The sequence below is a fragment of the Branchiostoma belcheri genome, unplaced genomic scaffold (genome assembly GCF_001625305.1).
Source record: "Branchiostoma belcheri isolate BF01 breed outbred unplaced genomic scaffold, Haploidv18h27 scaffold13, whole genome shotgun sequence".
Lineage (NCBI taxonomy): Eukaryota > Metazoa > Chordata > Leptocardii > Amphioxiformes > Branchiostomatidae > Branchiostoma > Branchiostoma belcheri.
The window spans coordinates 3,871,026-3,884,657 of NW_017802713.1; the positions used below are offsets into that span (position 1 = coordinate 3,871,026).

The following is a 13,632-nucleotide window of genomic DNA, read 5'->3' on the forward strand; positions in this document are numbered from 1 at the left end:
TCCGAACGAGACAGCGACCTTAAGCGTCAAGCCCAGTCGTAATACACTAACTCATTGTAGCAGGATTTTCAAAACATCATACACGACATGTTGTCCAATCTCTCCATCACAGAAACAAAGAGAAATACCTGGATAACGTGACTGAATTCTTCGTAAGCTCGTTTCTTCAGATGCGCCGCCATCTTGCCTTCCCAGAGTGCACCGTGCGGGGCAACATGATATCCCATAGTGCATCCCGCGGGACAAGATGGCGGCCGGCGGCAAGTTCGGATTTCAGCTTCTTTCTCGAAAGTTCGGCTTTATGGAGGACCGTGAGATCAAAGATCTGTTCATGAAATGGTACGTACATTTGGGCACATAAAAGGAAACCCAGGAAAGCTTACAGATCTTTTGTATCTGTATGTCGATAGTAGCTTGCTGCTTGCCCCCCTCCCCATAAAGAGATCTGTTTATTTTGGTCTCTATTTTGAATTTGTCTACCGTCGATCTCACTACGTAACTTACACTCAACACATTTTCTGGGCTTTAGTTTCTTGTTGATAGCTCACCTTGTTATTCATCATGGATATGAAGCAATTAACATCAGGAATGAGCCTTGTTCATTGCATTTTCATTGACTCGCTTTAGCGATAGCAACGGCATTCAGTTACCATAGTAACGTCATGCTCCTAGGATCCTGGACTCCCAGATTTACTATTACCACTATCTGTTCTTGACAGATTATTTATTTCCATTCCAGATTTTTAAAAAGCCGCATCTCAGTACCCTGTACGGCAACAATACACAATCTCAGTCATAATAATCACTCATACAGCCAATGTTCTTGCAAATATTCCTAGCCACCTCTCTGCTGAGTGGCATCGTTGGCTGAGTCTTCTTGTGCATCTATTATCTAATTACTAGTACCTCAACTCTAGTTACATGTAACTAGTATCTGTTTTTTTTCCCTAGGGGCCTACAGGGGTACCTGTCTGTCCAGACCTACACGTTTGAGAAACAGTTCCAGGCCTATCAGAAGGATGACTTTGTCTTGGTGAGTGACTGGAATATTAAGTTCAATGTAACTTTTACGAAAAGTAGAGAACTTTTTAATAGAGGGCTCTCATTCTTCATATTACATTTTAATTTTATGACACCAGAAATTGTCACTCTTAACCCTTGTCCTGCTGAGCGCAACATTTTGACGTTCTGCACATACAGTACCATCTATATAGCACCCTGTATAGGTACGATTTGGGGGTATTTCTCGTGCAACGCATCACACCGCAGCGAAGCGCAACGAATGCGGAAGTAACTATGCCACTGTAGGGCAAAAAATATTTGGGGTCTATGATCATTAATACATGAAATTATTGATAAATATTGTGCAAGGAATGTCAGCAGGACAAGGGTAATATATAAATTATATTATAATTGTCAGCTCACAGCTCAGTGTCTTGAGTTTTATCCCCTGTTGCCAAAAAATTTCTTAATAATTCTTATAATATACAGTAACTGTTTATATGTATGTACATAATGTATATTGACTCATTCTTTAATGCAGGATTTCCTGAGAGATCCTAAAGTCACCAGCACTCTACTGATGCCCTCCAAAAGGGGAGGATTTTCACCTGTGGGTAGGTCACTGTCTTTTGTTTTCAAATAAATTCTTCTGAAACAATAGATCTACACGTTATAATGTTGCCATAGAGTCATTGTTATGTTTTGCCATCAGAATCTGATGTATAAGGCATCATAAATGATGTACATGTAAATATACTAGTATATAGATCTATGCAAAAAGTGTTCATAATGACAGCCACATTTACATGTACAGGGCTCGAAATATCCAGGTATAATATGCAAAATGAACATGATTTTCAGGATTTTCACATAGATATATCTTAAATGTGCAATTTTACACCTAGAAAATACGAACATGTATATATAAATTTGTAACAAAGTGGAGACCACAAAAGGCAGGGCCCAGCAGCTGATGGAAAGGAGCCATCAGAAATTAAAGTTTTCTAGATCTGTTTGCTGGATGCCAACTGAAGGAAAATTTTCACAGATAGGCTGAGAAATTCACAGTATTGAATGATTTGAATAAAAATTAAAAAATTCACACAAAAAATATTTGATGTATAAAATCTTAAAGATTCTTGTTCTGTTCTGTTCTTGTGCAGGGAGTGTGGCAGCAAGTGTAACAGCCAAGGCTGTTCCATGCTCCATCCTGTCCATGGATTTCTTTGACCGCCTCCATGCGGACGGACTGGTCCATGAAGACGGGAGGATCTGTGGCTGTTTTGATGAATTCGTCGAAGGGTTCACAGTCTCTGATGAGATTAGAAAGGTGGAAAAAACAATAATTATTGTCAGTTCTGAAGTTAGAAAATCAAACTTAAACATTTCAGAGTGAAGACTCTGATCTGTGATAGAGTCGACAATCCCTACAGATATCCTGATCACAGTCAACAGAAACTTTACTATAGGTTACGTACAGGTAGATTTCAGAAATACCTGCACAGTTCCAATTTTACCTGCACTAACCTGTATATACCCAGTACATGTACCAGTGCAGGTTAGGTGCAGGTAGACTTCAGAAATACCTGCACAGCTCCAATTTTACCTGCATATACTCAGTACATGGACCAGTGCTGGTAGACATCAGAAATACCCGCACAGCTCCAATTTTACTTGCACTAACCTGTATATACCCAGTACATGGACCAGTGCTGGTAGACATCAGAAATACCCGCACAGCTCCAATTTTACCTGCACTAACCTGTATATACCCAGTACATGGACCAGTGCAGGTTAGGTACAGGTAGACATCAGAAATACCTGCACAGCTCCAATTTTACCTGTACTAACCTGCATACCCCTAGTACATGGACCAGTGCAGGTTAGGTGCAAGACATCAGAAATACCTGCACAGCTCCAATTTTACCTGCACTAACCTGTATACATGTATACCCAGTACATGGACCAGTGCAGGTTAGGTACAGGTAGACATCAGAAATATCTGCACAGCTCCAATTTTACCTGCACTAACCTGCATAAACCCAGTACATGGACCAGTGCAGGTTAGGTGCAGGTAGACATCAGAAATACCTGCACAGCCACAATTTTACCTGCACTATAACCTGCATATACCCAGTACATGGACCAGTGCAGGTTAGGTGCAGGTAGACATCAGAAATACCTGCACAGCTCCAATTTTACCTGCACTAACCTGCATGTACTCAATACATGGACAAGTACAGGTTAGGTGCAGGTAGACATCAGAAATACCTGCACAGCTCCAATTTTACCTGCACTAACCTGCATATACCCAGTACATGGACCAGTGCAGGTTAGGTGCAGGTAGACTTCAGAAATACCTGCACAGCTCCAATTTTTATGTACCCCATATTTTGTGCCCTGAAAGTGCACATTCTTCAAGAAGTTGATAATTATGAAGATGAAACATGCTTGTGTCAGCTAAATGCCTAATTTTCCTGCTATTATTTTCTAAATTCTTATTTTCATACGTCCCTTAGATGCTGTTGATGGAAGACTCTGATCATTATGACTTGTACAGTGAGGAAGAAAAGGAGCAGTTTCTGTTCCTGCTGTTCTGCCATGTTGTGCTAGGGGGCGGTTGTTGTCAGTACGAGGACAATGTGGATCCCTATTTGAGCACTGTGAAGACCATCTACAAGCAGCTGCTTAGGTCAGTCACCTTTGAACTTTGAACCTCTAAATAAAGTTTGGTAAAGCTAAATGTAGGTCAGCAACTTTGTTTATAATTGTTTATTTGCATGTAAAAGAAACAAGTTGTGGAGCAAATACTAGTATGCAAGGGAAACCCTAAGGAACAAGATTTAATGCGGGTTTCCCCTTCATCCAAAATACAAAATTTATATATACAATGCGTATACATACAGTTAAGATGACTTGACTTTATTGGGATCCACACCTATATAGCTTACAGTGTGCTTAAGATGAAATAAACTTTAAGAAAAAAGCAAATCATGAGAAAAAGGCAAACTAACGGACTAACTTAACAATACAATCCCATTTTATTTTATAGTGTGCAAAAGGATCCTACAACTAAGGCATTACATGTGATCTCAAATGTGTTCAGAGTTACAGGATTGGTAGGTAAAATCTTCTTTTCTTCTGTAGTCGTCCCTCAGTAACTAAAAAGACATCTGGAGCCACATATAGTTCCTGTTTAGAACTTTTTACAACAGTAAACACTTGTCTTGAATGTTTAATTTTAGTCAATGGGCACCGCCATGTTGGTTATGTCACAGGTCTGAGCCAATCTTAGAATTGACTCAACTTGTTCATAATAATCCTATCATAATGACTGTAATATGATATAAGTCTTAGGGTTTTTATGAGAAACAATAATTGTTGCTATAAGCATATCACATTGTTGGTCTTTGCCTTTGAATTAAATTAGTGCCTTGTCATCATCTTTCACTCTGTCCAAAATCATGCACAGTCTTCAAACTAACAAAAAATGCCTCCTAGCAGGACAGAACTGTGTTTGAAAGTTGTACCCAATTAAAAGGCCACACCAATTTAATTTCTTGGTTAACAGATATTTCTAGAAAAATTTGGAGCGGATGGGCGAATAAAAAAAATAAAAAATAAAAACAGGCCTAGGCACCCTATTATGGGCCAAAATGGTACTATAGGAGCCATGAAGTCAACACACCAGGCTGGTTCAAACTTTAAACAATGAATTTTGAACTTTTAATGATACCATTGCATTGAAAGATGGAATAACAGTAACAACTACAACGTAGGAAGAAAAGGACTGTTTTCAACTGTTCAGGGCAAAATATGAGCATTTTGCAGTTGATTTTGACTTTTTTTTTTTTTTGCAAATCAGAAAAAAATTAAGCGGGCGAATCCGTTAATCAGGAAATTAAATTGGTGTGGCCAAAGTTACGCCCCCAGCACTGAGGGGCATGCGGAGCTGAGTGAGTGAGTGAGTGAGTGAGTGAGTGAGTGAGTGAGTGAGTGAGTGAGTGAGTGAGTGAGTGAGTGAGTGAGTGAGTGAGTGAGTGAGTGAGTGAGTGAGTGAGTGAGTGAGTGAGTGGCCAAATCATAACATGACACAATGTTATGCTTTCTTATACTTAAATACAGGATGACAAAGGGAGCACATACTACCCCAGTGATGACCCAGACCATCCCCAGAACTTCTCCTATCTCCTGGTGGATCCTCTGAAGAGACATGTCACAGTTTTCTGCCATGTGTATGGAGGGTCTCCTTTCTGAGGGCTGTACAATGATTGTTTGAGAGTACATTGTACTTGTAAACTACCGGGTATGGTGAATATACAAAATGTATTGCTAGTATCTACACAGTGGAGACGATATAGAAAATGTGTTTTATTATAAATGTTGTAATGATTGCAAATGAGAAATGTTTTGTGTTTTGTATTGATATAATTTATGTATATAAATTCCATCTGTGTTTGTGTGTGTGTGTATGTGTGTGTAGAGGGCGTCTGTGTGTGTGTGTGCACGTGTGTGTGTGTGTGTGTGTGTGTGTGTGTGTGTGTGTGTGTGTGTGTGTGTACGCGTGTGTTTGTGTGTATGTGTGTTTGTATGTGTGTGTGTGTATGTGTGTGTGTAGAGGGCGTCTGTGTGTGTGTGTGCACGTGTGTGTGTGTGTGTGTGTGTACGCGTGTGTGTGTTTGTGTGTGTGTGTGTGTACGCGTGTGTTTGTGTGTATGTGTGTTTGTATGTGTGTGTGTGTGTGCACGTGTGTGTAGAGGGCGTCTGTATGTGTGTGTATCAGTGTCAACAAGACAACTCGAAAATGGCAGCATGGATTGGTTCAATACATATTTGGTGTGTTGGTAGTGTGTGACCTCTGTGAAGTACCATGTATTTATGATTTTCTGTGTGGACTACAAGATCTTTGATAATTTCCTTTTTTTAAGTTAATAATTTTTTTTTTCATTTTGGTCCAGGTTGATGTTTATCATAGATGGAGTGAGTCTGTTTACATTCTATATGGTAACTGTTATAATTATATAGTTTGAAATAAATTTGAAATTTAAATGTTTCCAGCATATTCTGTAGGTTGATGCATTTTTTCTACCTTTTGCTGACATTCTGAGACACAACTGGGTGAATAGTACATTACTCTAGATTCTGGGATTAGGGCCTTGACTGCCAAATCATGAATGCAATGCACTTACTACATGTACAAGGCTAAGTGGTTCAAACCTATTACATACTGTGACACATCCTCCCCCTTTTCTTTTTTAGATTTGTCCTCGAATTCCCAATTGGGATATTCCTGTGTGGCACATTTCACTGTTACTAACAGGGCAGATGTGAGAACCTCTCAAACACAGACTACAGTCTCCTGGCTGCCGGGATTTGAACTAGCACCGAACCCAGGACACCAGCTCACGAAGCCAACACACTAACTCCGGACCTGCTAAACTGGTCCGTTACTGACACCTAAAGACTTTTACACTACTCGAATTAACCCACTTTTCTTTTTTTTAGACTTCTCCCTTGATGTATGTTTCATGTGAACATGCTATATGTGAATATATCCACAGAATGAACACATTTCAAGATAATAATGCTTTTCCCACAACCATTTTATTTCCCCAAAAAGTACAAAATGTTTAAGTTTAAAATAAGTTTCCTTATTATCGCCAGGCTCATTTCTAATTAAAGCAGATACTTGTTAAGCCCTGTCACACATAGCTGAATTTGGACTCGAACACTGGGAAACTTTCGTAAGGAGTAAGGAGTAGGTCAGGAGCAAGGTTGGTTGGTACATGGTGTTCAGCCAGGTTGGCTACGTGTGAACGTTCGGCTGCACCAGCTTCATGTTTCAAAATGTTTAAAAGATTTGGGTGTTGAGGCTTGGCAAGGGTTGGCTGGTATTCTGGAGTAGGTCATCTGTGATTAAAAGTGTTTAGATTTGTGACATATAGAAACCTAGGCATGGCCTAAATTTAGTCAGACTGCTCCAAACTTCAGCAAAGCTTTTCTTGGTTGGTGTTCAGGGAACGGTTCTGAATGTATGACACAGGCTTAACAGGGTTGGTTATGTAAGAGTGTTGGCAGCTGCCTGCCTGTTACTTGCTAACAGACTTGCTTGTTTTGTTTTGTATTTTTTATTTACTCAGTGTTCATTGTAAGTTAAAATATTCCTTTGCAACTGGAACAAACCGGTCCATCAATACATGATCTTGTCCACAATCATTGTCTTTTCGTTAACATTAATTGTTGGAACGTGTAACATACAATTCAATAAAAGCAGCTTAAACGCTGACTTCGTTGGTTCTGGGTATGTCACAAAGGATTGGCAATATGAACCATCGAACATGACCTATTGAATCTACCGACACTGGTGATGTTCGGAATTCAAACTCAAACGGTCATTTCATTTTGCATCGTTACAGATTTTGACTGAAGAGGCCTGGGGTCTATCTTTTACTTACTGTTACCTACAGATATATGGTAAATAAAGTCGAAATTGCTGTTACATATGGATAATATATGGTTAACAAAATACAGTCAAACTTGTCTAAGCAACCACCTCTATAAGCCGACCACCTAGCTGTAACGCCCGCTATTTCTCGGTCACAATTTTCCCCTGTGGATGCAAACGTTGCATCAAGTGACTTGCCCAAGCCGACCACTTGTCCAACATCACAGTAACTGTTTTGCAATATTTGGGTCCGCAAATGGCTCAAATGACGACTGCGTCATATTCAAGCGTATGGAAGAAAACGTTTTTTAACTGGCGAGAAACTTTGAGGGAATCTGCGACTTTGTCATTGCTTTAGACAATAGACGAGCTTTGAGCAATGTAAATTGGGTCATTTGTGTCAGTGGGTTGTCTGCTGCTAGCCTCTACCAGGAAAGAGTAGAAATCTGCCAAATAGAAAGATAACATGCCAGGGAAGTTTGTCTGCTAGAGAGAACAGTTTGCCTGGTAAAAGCTAGTCTACTGCTGTTCTCTGTCTAATGTCTTGTTGCCATGTTTTTGTATAAGAAGACCACTTTTTCATTTAGAAGACCACGCTTACATTTCCTCAGTCCTTTTAGTGTTTGTCCTAGACAAGTGTGACTGTACATGCATGTACTAATTACTGTCATATTTTTTCTATGGATATATGCTTGACATACTTACGGTCTGGCCACACCAGTTTCATCAGTTGGTTCTCAGATTCCCTCTTCCATTTTTTTCTGATTTGCAAAAAATCCCAAAACCAACAAGTCAAATTGGTGTGGTCTTCTCTATTGATATATGGTTAATATACTTAGGCCACACCGACTTAATTGTTTGGATGACATCCGCACGCGCATTGATTTTCGTCTGTTCTCAAAAAAAAAGATGATGTCCTTCGAGGCTCTGGCCTGGTACTAGGCTTGGGTACTTCAGTAGTTCATAGTAGTTAGCGACAATACGGAGCCGGTTAGAACTCTGGAGGACGGCACCCAGACTGTCGAAACTCCACGACTCAAAAACTCAGTGCATACGTACAGTGCCGAGTCAAAAATTCCGCAAAAAGCCGGCATGTTCTGGCTTGTCGTATACGTTGCTATTACTGCCGCAAATTCACAATATCAGCTTTGCATTCCTGTAGTTTAGTAGCATTTTTAATTTTGGTCGGATTTTTTTTATTCGCCCACGCGCACTAGTATAGGGGTCTTCAGATGTCAACCATAGAATTAAGTCGGTGTGGCCTTACTTTTATCTAATATGAATATATGGTTAACAAAGTTTTTTTTTTATTCCAACATGTAAACAAGAAGAGATGACGGAAAAATTATGTTTTCAACTTATTTTCATGCTGCCGCCAGAGAACATAGAAGACAATACAGTACTCATTGTCACCTGAGCGAGGTGAGGAAAGTTGTGTAAAGTACCTTTCCTAAGGGCACAAGATCAGTGACATGGCAAGGTTCAAACCCGGGACCTCATGGTTCAGAGCCAAATACACTACCCTCACACCACACGACCCCACTGAAGTTAACAAAGTTACAAGATAGTTCTTATATCCTAGCATGGATGTCAATGATCAATAAAGGCATTCCTTTAAAATGAAGCCACACTTAGTTAATTTTATTGAGATGTGAAAGTGAGAGAGGGCAAAAAAGGTTAAAACCCAGCACAAACTGGCACTAAACCACAGTGTTAACCACAGAACAACAGTATACAAGGGGGAGTTCCCAATTTCAAGAAACAGCCCTGAGTGAAAGGAAGCGTAAGAAATGGGAAAGACGGGAGGATAACATAGAGAACGGAGCACCATGATCGAAATGAAATGTTTTAGCAGAGGAACAGAAAACCGATAAAGGTTGAGTTAACAGGTTGACAGATCATCCATAGTTCCCCAACAGTTAAGCAGTTAGAATATGGAATAGATGAGATGAGACAAATTCACACTGGAGTGCAGAATGCATTAGTACAGGTACTTTCAATGTAATCTACAAATAAATGCACCTAAAATACATTCGTTTATGATTAAAAAGATTTTCTACATTTGAAATGTTGTACTATTTCAATCCATTTGTCCTGTTTTTATGTAGTCCAGTAGATATACCCTAAAACAACGTGAGAGCAAACTCGTGTCTTCGAGTGGGTCTTCTGTACGTAGACAATGCACCTGCTACACCCCAAGTGACTGGTACGCTCACTTCTTCCCTATCCCGGCTGTGAAGAAAGGAAATAAAACAAGAAATCTGAGATTGCAAACATTATGTATAATGTACGACTACTGTCAATTTTAGACAATTATTTAATAACAATAGATAGACGTACCCCAGTACATGTCTCAGTTGATGCAAATTGTGGTCTGTACGTTAAAACAAACAAAATGTATGTATATGCAAAGGACGCTTTTTGATAACCTGTTCGCAACATTTTCGTACTCAATTACTTTTTTCATACTCATTTGCGAAATCAATTATTAAAATTGTATAATTCGTCAACCGCAAGGGTTAACATTTTTTACGAAGGTATTAGATCGTGGAACTCATGTTAAATATGTGGAAACACGTACCTCCATAGACCTGTACCTCACATAGGGTGAGAATTGTGGTGGCAGGGATTGAGATGCCGACATATCGGCCTCTCCGACCGTCACAGTCCACCGTGATCTTCTGTTTCCCTGTTGCGGCGTGGTTCCCACCGCATTGCGGGTTGGACGTCACGGTGGTAGAGTCCCCGACGTGAACCCGGAAGTTGTTCAGTCTCTGCGACTGCTCATTTCGGTTGAAGACGACGACGCTGCCGATGGCTTGTGATGTGCCCAGGTCTACACGCCACCAAGGGGTGCCTTCTTGGTTCGTATGGGTGCAGGACCCTCCACCCCAGTTCCAGTCAGTGTTGCCGTCCACTGCCCGTTCGGCCACTCCCCCATAGCCCGTACTGGACTGTGCCGTGGGTTTCTCGAAGGCCAGATTGAGACCTAGGTCTGCGAAAAAAGTAACGACACAATAAAGACAAGCTGTGACAGATGAACATTCGTGGGTGTTTTATATCGCATTAAACTCCACTGGGGAACTTCTTCATCGGTTAAATGTTAAGTTTAATGGTTTCACTTTTCAAAGGTTTCTGTCAAAATTGCTGACGATCAAGGCAACAAGGCAAACAGTCCTTTTGACACATAGCGTCTCCCTTGAGGCTCCATATGCATGCAGTGACGTATTCTAGATCATTTCTAATCGCTCAGTCCGTTAACAATTGTCTTACGGGCAGCGGGACAACCGGGCAGTGAACGGCAGTCACTATACTGATCTTGGGCTGATTAAAAAGTCCCTTAAAACAATGGTAATTTTTATCTCTCGCCGTTTAACAACATTTGGATTGAGCGTGTGTTCATGTGTATAATTTACGCGGTGATTAGGAGTAGAAATAAGATTCTTCACATACACGACACGACGAACGACTACCTAGCTGCTACCTCGTACGCTCCAAGCACCACCTGATGGTGGGGTATATCACCCAACCTCTGCTTGGTGAGTTCCTCCCACGTCTTATTTATTGTTTCCCCTATATATATTAAAGATACGCCCGACCTTCAGCGCACTGTAGCCACGCCCATTCTCCATTTGATTGGAAATCTGATAAGGCGACTTGAGATGTGTAGGGACTTTCTGTTTACACTAGCAGCCCAGTTCCATATTAATAAAGTGCAACGATGAAACAACTTTGATTTTCAACAAAACTTTATATAGGAGAATCAGTCAAAACAAGAGTTCCACGACATCATACCTTCGCCAAATGGTGTTAACCCTTCGAATTATAACAATTTTAATCATTAATTTCACAAATAAGAGCTTCATTTGCATGGATTACACAAGTTGATCATATTCTCCACCCAATGGCAGCCTTATCTTGACAAAAAAGGCTATTTTAGCACTTCCTTATAAATTATGCAAATGAGGTCATAATGTAAATAAATTATCTTTTGATGTTCACCTTCAATTAACTTCCAAGCAAATGTGGCAAGTATGAAATTCCCAACAACTACAACTATGAAATTAGAACAATTTTCCATTAATTATGCAAATTAGATCCTCATTTACATAATCTATATGCTCAGATGTTTTTCTCGTTCTCAATTACATGTCAAAAGTGTTTCATAGTCCTACTATCGAATGAAGCAGATTTATAGAATTTCCTCATTAATTATGCTAATTAGCTCCTGATTTGCATAATTGTCATCTGATTATGCCAAGCATCACTTCAGCTACCTACATACCAAAAATCATGACAATCCGTCGAACGGTTGTTAAGTTATCGACTTTCGGAGATTTTTTAACAAACGCTCCTGCAGTTCTAGAAAAAGGCGCTAGGGGGCCCAAACTCATGTCACTTCTTCCCTACCCCAAGAGCTACCTACCAACCAAACTTCGTGACCCTAGCATGTCCAGATCGCGAGATATCAAAACCGGAAGTTCTGCTGCAATACCAACAAAAGCCGCCAGGGGGCCAAAAGTCTAATCATTTCTAGGTCTCATCAAGACCTACCCACCTACCAAGTTTCATGACAATGCATATTAAGCTTCTTGAGTTATGCTGTTCACGTACACACAGACAGACAGACAGACAGACAAACGCTACTGAAAACATAACCTTCTTTGCGAAGGTAATAACATTTTGAAATAAGAAAACTAATTAGACTAGACTTTCTCATTTAGTCTTAAGAAGACCAGAACCAGTGGGGCGGGCTACGCAAGAGATTGAGAAGACCTCAATACGTACTTCGCCAATGTAAAATATTACCATCATGTGTTCTAGCTTACCTGTGAAGCCGACAGCAGGTCTGATCATGATGGTTGTTTTCTTCAAGAGGTAACTTGCGCCTCCCCAACTCGACCAGACGACTCCCTGTGAATTACCACAGTTGACCGAACTCTCGTGACAGTTATACCGTCCGTTTAAGAAGGACTCTCCGCAATTAAGCGGATACCACCATCCACCTTTGCTGTATGAAGAAGCACAATTCACGCTGTTTCCGTCATTATCTCGATCTATCGTAGAAAACATTCTCCCGTTTATGTCAGCTCGACCACTGTTGGTAAGACTGTCCCCTGCGTCTCCGCTGTACCCAGAGATGGACACTACATAATTCCCGCTCGCGTCCCCGACTGAAAACGAGCTGTACCGCGCGTACCTCCTCTCTCCGTTAAAATTTTCCAGCTCAATCCGTAGAATGTTACTCTTCGCCGTTGTCAGTGTGTGAATGTTGTCCAGCCCTAACCAAAACTCTGCGTTCGGGTCTCCGAACCCTTGCTGATAGTCTGCCCAGTTCTTAGCGAAGTCCACGGATCCGTCCTGGCGGCGCTGAAGGACGGTCCAGCCGCCTCCCAGGAAGCTCATGTCACAGTAGACCCGGTACGGGCTGGGCTCGCCGACTGTGTAGGTCCCGCTCTGACGGGTCCCGGCGGCGAACAGGTCCGCACAGTCCTGAGGCGGGTTTGTAACTGTAATGAAATAATTCAACATTGCAAAATTAAGTTAAAGCCCTCCTCAACCACTAGTATGGTCGCGTATCGCTCATCACCGTTTCTTGCAATCACAACAGCAGGCAGTCTACTTGTTGTGGTGTGCACGTGTTTAACTCCTATACTCATTCTCAAATGCTGAGTGCTAAGCAGAGAAAGCAGTAAGTGCCATTGTTTGGTGTGATTGAACTCGCAAAGTACCGAATGCACCGCGAGCACTCATTGCATCGGTTACCGGTTCAAAATGGCAGAATGAATCCGCCTCTGAGGTGTCGCCAAAAAAACGGAACACGACCTTTAAACACTAAACGTGACTTTACTCCAATCCTGAGGATTCGTCAGAATTTAGTACATGGTCTCAGGATTGAAGTCATGTCATCTTTACGGGTTACATTTATAATTTTTTAGCTCCCCCTCCCCAAAAAATGGGTAGTTTAACTCAAATAACAACACTCAATGATGTAAAAGAATATTTTGTCTTCAAGTATATTTTTGTATAGTGAATAGTTGATTTAATTCCATCCCCGTCGGCCCAGTCGGAGTGTAAGTAAGTGTCAATGAACTCTCACCGGCCCTGTGATTACGTGCCCCCAATATTTGGCATATTTACTCACATAATGTCAATATACATTATTGGGATAGTGTTGTTTCAAG

General features: G+C 40.9%; 3 protein-coding genes across 7 annotated transcripts in view; 1 reads left to right on the forward strand and 2 right to left on the reverse strand.

Moving 5' to 3' along the window:
- The window catches only part of LOC109463767 (integrator complex subunit 4-like), a 31,800-nt gene extending 31,588 nt beyond the window's left edge, over positions 1–212 (reverse strand). The window contains exon 1 of the mRNA XM_019760623.1: positions 129–212. Within this exon, the coding sequence (XP_019616182.1) occupies positions 129–182 (54 nt within the window). The 5' untranslated portion in view covers positions 183–212. The remainder of the gene's footprint in view (positions 1–128) is intronic.
- Positions 207–6,426, forward strand: LOC109463815 (uncharacterized protein C11orf70 homolog). Of its 5 annotated transcripts, XR_002139841.1 has the most exons (9): positions 209–339; positions 952–1,033; positions 1,544–1,616; positions 2,166–2,332; positions 3,522–3,694; positions 4,055–4,121; positions 5,128–5,308; positions 5,961–6,006; positions 6,323–6,426. XR_002139841.1 is itself a non-coding variant. In XM_019760685.1 (8 exons), exons 1-7 carry the CDS (start codon positions 248–250, stop codon positions 5,257–5,259), a joined length of 786 nt encoding a protein of 261 aa, XP_019616244.1. In that variant the 5' UTR covers positions 209–247; the 3' UTR covers positions 5,260–5,308; positions 6,323–6,420. The 5 variants fall into 5 exon arrangements, 4 of the variants coding, with proteins under 4 accessions (XP_019616246.1, XP_019616244.1, XP_019616245.1 ...); XM_019760685.1 differs by lacking the exon at positions 5,961–6,006 and having other exon boundaries at positions 6,323–6,420; XM_019760686.1 differs by lacking the exon at positions 6,323–6,426 and having other exon boundaries at positions 5,961–6,091.
- Positions 6,427–7,101: 675 nt separating this feature from the next.
- LOC109463839 overlaps positions 7,102–13,632 on the reverse strand; it is a 42,348-nt gene continuing 35,817 nt past the window's right edge. Inside the window, exons 19-21 of the mRNA XM_019760716.1 lie at positions 12,277–12,957; positions 10,029–10,442; positions 7,102–9,679 (exon numbers count right to left, since the gene is read on the reverse strand). Coding sequence (XP_019616275.1) covers positions 9,660–9,679; positions 10,029–10,442; positions 12,277–12,957 — 1,115 coding nt within the window. The 3' untranslated portion in view covers positions 7,102–9,659. The remainder of the gene's footprint in view (positions 9,680–10,028; positions 10,443–12,276; positions 12,958–13,632) is intronic.

What these genes read in the sequence shown, in the direction of transcription:
- LOC109463815 (XM_019760685.1), top strand. Translation starts at nt 248, where the DNA reads ATGGCGGCCGGCGGCAAGTTCGGATTTCAGCTTCTTTCTCGAAAGTTC. An exon ending in GGGAGGATTTTCACCTGTGG is followed by an intron (nt 1,617 to 2,165) that starts GTAGGTCACTGT and finishes GTTCTTGTGCAG; the next exon opens with GGAGTGTGGCAGCAAGTGTA. An exon ending in TGTTCAGAGTTACAGGATTG is followed by an intron (nt 4,122 to 5,127) that starts GTAGGTAAAATC and finishes ACTTAAATACAG; the next exon opens with GATGACAAAGGGAGCACATA.